The sequence below is a fragment of the Beta vulgaris genome, chromosome 7 (assembly GCF_026745355.1).
Source record: "Beta vulgaris subsp. vulgaris cultivar EL10 chromosome 7, EL10.2, whole genome shotgun sequence".
NCBI lineage: Eukaryota > Viridiplantae > Streptophyta > Magnoliopsida > Caryophyllales > Amaranthaceae > Beta > Beta vulgaris.
Genome location: NC_079208.1, coordinates 52,073,673 through 52,078,177, shown reverse-complemented (window position 1 = coordinate 52,078,177; position 4,505 = coordinate 52,073,673). Strand labels below are relative to the sequence as shown.

The window sequence follows — 4,505 nt, the reverse complement described above, 5'->3', positions numbered from 1 at the left end:
TTTAGAGGTAGAGTTCGTGTAATCTCATCCCTCCATCTAAATCTATTCATCTCAGCCGTCCATTTAAAAAAAAAAAAAAATACCCAAATCTATTTGATTTCTCTCTCCTACGGTGTCCTACCCCTTACTCTACTCTTTCTTTCTCTTCCACCCATCTCCCTCATTTCTCTCTCCTACCCCTTTACTGTTTCTTTCTCTTCCACCCTCCCTCCAATCCTTCCCCTAAACCACCAAATTCAACCTAGAATTTGTGATTTTTAAAAAAATTTCTCTCTAATACTTCAAACATTACTTCCACAACTGAACTTCTCAACCCTCTCATTTTCTCTCTCCTCCTTCTCCTCCTACCTTCTCCACCTCTTCCATGGCTTCCGCATTGCAGTATCCGTCTTCTCGCCGTGATGATTCCGTCGGCGGCGATTATTTCGGCATCAAAATCGCCGATCCTTATCGATGGTTTGCGATTTAATTTTTCATTTCTTTGGTTTTGAATTCTGGCGTCAACACCTCTGATTTATTTTTTAAAAAAATTTGTGATTATTTTAGTATCATAATAATTTAGGTAGAGTTTAATTTTTATCTTGTTATCAAATTATAGTTGTGTTTTAATGAAAGCTTCAATTTTGATTTTAATGTTGTGTTTTTGCCTTTTACATACTGTTCATCTTTTTTTTAAGATGTGAGAGGACGATTATTTGCATATTGCATATGGTTCATCTTAAAAGAGTTTATATGAAATTATGAATTTAGTTGTAAACTAGATAGATGAATTCATAGTGTGGTTCTAGTACCTGCTGCATTGTGTGATTGTGCTCTTTTCATTGATTATAAGCATTGCAGATGGAGTAGATATGTTAAACAATGTAGTACTTTGCAAAGAGTTGGATGGTTTCGTCAATATTGGGTGTGTTTTATACACTATGAAAGTTTTGTTGTCACTCAATGATGCCAAACCTACTGTTAATCCCAAAATGTTATTGCAATATCACTTCAGCTTAAAATTCTACATCACTAAGGACTAGACAACATCAAGAGTTCTCGGCTACAAATATCCTTTTTCATGAATAAACCTTGACAAATATTCTTGATGGTTATATGAAAATTGTAGGCAGTGTAATGTTGCCCAAGTCTTTTGCGTTTTTCACAGTTTATTGTTTGACTCCCACAAGTATAACTCAAGATAAGCTCTCTTGTTTACTGACTTTACATAGGATATATGCCTATTAGCTCAATATGGAGAGCATTGCATGACAACATGCAAAGATGTAGGTTCAACTCCTACATAGGCAAGTTTCTTTCAAAGCAACATTAAGAGGCAACTTTTAGCCTTCAATTCGAACACAGTGGAATGTACAAATTACTATTGGAAAATATATTAAGCTCAAATCAGCTTACAAATGCCTGTGATTGAGGAATGAAGTATTAACAACATAAAAGCGACTAAAACACCCTATGTTACAAATAAATGATACTAATAGATAAAGGGATTTACTTACTTTCACCAGCAACTCCCACTGGATACAGTGGAATGAAAGCAGAGTAGTTCAAACGAACAAAAAAATCAGCTACTCTACAAGGATTTTACTAGTAAGAAATTTACTAGTGTAGGTGAACAAACCTGACATATGTTGACCAATGAGGATACTGAATATATTCTCACCATTAGATGAGTCCCAAACAAATTGAAGAAGAAAAATTAACATAATCTGGTGATGAATTAGCATAAGATGGAAATGGAAATTGCAGAAATGTATATGATAGATCATTAAAGGATCTAAAAAGAAAGTTTGTCAACAGCTCTTGAATAAGTCCCAAGATTACGCATTTCAGACTCCGGATGCTGACGACATACCAACAAATCTAAATTTAGTACAAATTGCAGAAGAAAGTGTGTGAAATGTTAATAAGATACAAAAAGGTTTATGGTCCAATGGTAGATGATGTACTGACGAGGTTACTCTTTTGAGCATACTCCAAGTAACTCTAACACAAACTCACAATTGAGTAAAGTAACAATTCTAACTCATAAGTAATCTAAAAACACTACTAGCTGCCAGACTATGAATATTAGCTGCCAAGACCAGGAACCAACCAACTTTATGCGTTTGCATACATGTCGCTTCAAGTGAACATCTAGAACCAAGTAGGAAGAACCTACAGACCTACATCCACCACACATAAACTAAAAAGTTAGTTACTAGTAGTGTGCTTGCATACGAGTGCACTCGCGCATAGAAAGGCACACAATCACTCGCAATTACACAGTAAGTGTCTTATTTTCCTGCATCCTGCTTTTCAACTTGCTGTGAGGAACCAAAAAAAAGAGTTAGTAATATAGAGTAGTATCACATAACAACATGTTTTGAACATTTATTTACTATACCTTTGGTGGCTGTTTTTCTTTACTTTGTTCACGTGATGGTGCATTGTTCTTGCTACGCTTGGTCTCACTTGTTTTAGATGGTTGAGTTTTGACATTCTTATCATGAAATTTCTCGGTCCAACTTTTTCTTCTTTTTCTAGCCTTTTTCGATTCTTTTTTCTTCAAAGTAGCCTTGCTAGAAATGTAGTCTTCTACACTACTTGGCTGAACTTGTGCATTCAAATCAGGAACAATGGAAGCAACCCGATAGCTTTGCTCTGCTTTCATGCTTGACAATTTCTTGTTAACCTCAACAGTAATATTATCCAAGCCATTATCGACCAATGAGGATACTTCTACAAAGTTATATGCTTGACATGCAACTTTTAAAAATTTCCTGCATAAAGCTCTATATCTAAGAGTAGCTTCCAACCGAGGGTCCTCAAGAACAGTCCTCCCACATCTATCTTGCACGACCCCACTCCTACCTTCTCTAGTCCAACGTTTCAAAATATATTTCTCGGGTATCAATTTAATGTTCATGACATCAAGGACCTTCAAAGCATGAGCACATAGTATCCCCAATCTCTCAAACATTCTACAACTACATGAAACTGTTTTAGTCGAAGCATCACCAAATACTTGGTATTCCGTATCAATAGAGCTATCATTGTCTAGGTTGAACAACTCTATATTCATTGTGAAGTTCGCCTTCTACAACATCCTTAACATAAGCTGCATTAGACAATTCATACTCATCTTGAAAGCTTGCAAAAATTTGAGGAGTGTATAATTTACCAACTTGATTAAGTAAAGGAATTCTCCTCATCTTTATCCTTGGCAGATTTTCCTTCGAATCAAACTCATGATTTATCTCGTTTTGACGCTTTAAATCAAGTACTCTCTCAAATTGTTTAAAAAAACGCATAACGTCCATGTTGCATTTTAGATAATCTTTTAAATCAGAATTGAAGCTTTCGCTTAATTGAGTGCTCCGCATCCCTAATGAAAATACATTTCTCATATAGCACTCCGCCCACTGTTTCTTAAAGGGATAAATGAAGTCTAACCAAGTAACCTTTTTCACTTTCCCACGTAATGCATTGAAGGCTTTTTCAAACTCTACTTCATCTTCAATGCTATACATACATGCTTTGAATTCTCGAAAAACATCAGCTCCATTACTTAACAAGTGCTTCGTTGCATTTTCCTTTATGTGCCAAGTACATAGTCCATGCCACACATTCGGCATCATCTCTGAAATAGCAATTCCCATAGCAATGTCTTGATCTGTAAATAGAGTCTTTGGATGCTTATTGTCATGGGTTGCTAGAAAGGTTTCAAAAAGCCATTTAAAAGATTCAATTGTTTCATCGTATAATAGAGCAGCGCCAAAAACAACCGTCTCCCTGAAATGGTTAAAACCAACAAAAACACCAAGTGGTCTATTTTCTTTATTTGTGCCGAATGTAGTATCAAAGGCAACTACGTCTCCAAATGAAGCATAGTCAATTATCATTTTTGCATCTGCCCAAAATATATTTGTTATTTTTTCTTCACAATCCAACTGAACTGAATACTGGAAAGAAGGGTTCTCCATTGTTTGCAAGTGAAAGTACCTTAACAAACTTCCAGCTTCCCCATACATCATATCTCTTTGGCGCTTACTCCTTAAATAATTTTTGTGATCTCGACGGGTGTAGCCAAGATTGGGTTTCCACCCACATGTGCACCAATGAACTCATGTGCTGCTCTAGGCTGAATACCAAAATCATCAGCAAGTTCAATTTCAATAGCTTGTACTTCAGTTATTTTTCTTTGTGATGACAGTAAGTGAATAGTTTCTTGCGAATGGAGTACATGATTATGTTCAGATACAAAATCATGAACTCGATATTTTCCAGTGCCCTTATCTAAAGAGATACCAAGACGAACCTTGCAACCTGTTCTTCTTTCTGCTCTAGGATTTTTTGTCAAGTTATCTCGCTTGTCAAGACAACGGTAACCCTCTTTTAATTTGCACATAAAAATCTTCTAGATGTCACAAGTCCGTCCTTCTTACTCTTGTTTTCCCAATGTTTACGAACATTAAAACCTATCTTTCCCCCATAATTTAACCAAAAAATCCAAGACGTCCACCGAA

The 4,505-nt window shown here is 35.8% G+C and overlaps 2 protein-coding genes across 2 annotated transcripts; both read right to left on the bottom strand.

The window, feature by feature from the left end:
• Positions 1-1,774: 1,774 nt before the first annotated feature.
• On the bottom strand, positions 1,775-2,959 carry LOC125491681 (protein FAR1-RELATED SEQUENCE 5-like). Its single transcript, XM_048633770.1, has 2 exons — positions 2,384-2,959; positions 1,775-1,840 (listed from the first exon to the last, which is right to left on the bottom strand). Exons 1-2 carry the CDS (start codon positions 2,957-2,959, stop codon positions 1,775-1,777), a joined length of 642 nt encoding a protein of 213 aa, XP_048489727.1.
• Positions 2,960-3,029: 70 nt separating this feature from the next.
• LOC104907611 (protein FAR1-RELATED SEQUENCE 5-like) lies at positions 3,030-3,962 on the bottom strand. Its single transcript, XM_010696567.3, has one exon. The coding sequence runs from the start codon at positions 3,960-3,962 to the stop codon at positions 3,030-3,032; it is 933 nt and encodes a 310-aa protein (XP_010694869.3).
• Positions 3,963-4,505: the final 543 nt, after the last annotated feature.

What these genes read in the sequence shown, in the direction of transcription:
- LOC125491681 (XM_048633770.1), bottom strand. Translation starts at nt 2,959, where the DNA reads ATGTTTGAGAGATTGGGGATACTATGTGCTCATGCTTTGAAGGTCCTT. An exon ending in AAGAAAAACAGCCACCAAAG is followed by an intron (nt 1,841 to 2,383) that starts GTATAGTAAATA and finishes GTATGTCGTCAG; the next exon opens with CATCCGGAGTCTGAAATGCG.
- LOC104907611 (XM_010696567.3), bottom strand. Translation starts at nt 3,962, where the DNA reads ATGGAGAACCCTTCTTTCCAGTATTCAGTTCAGTTGGATTGTGAAGAA.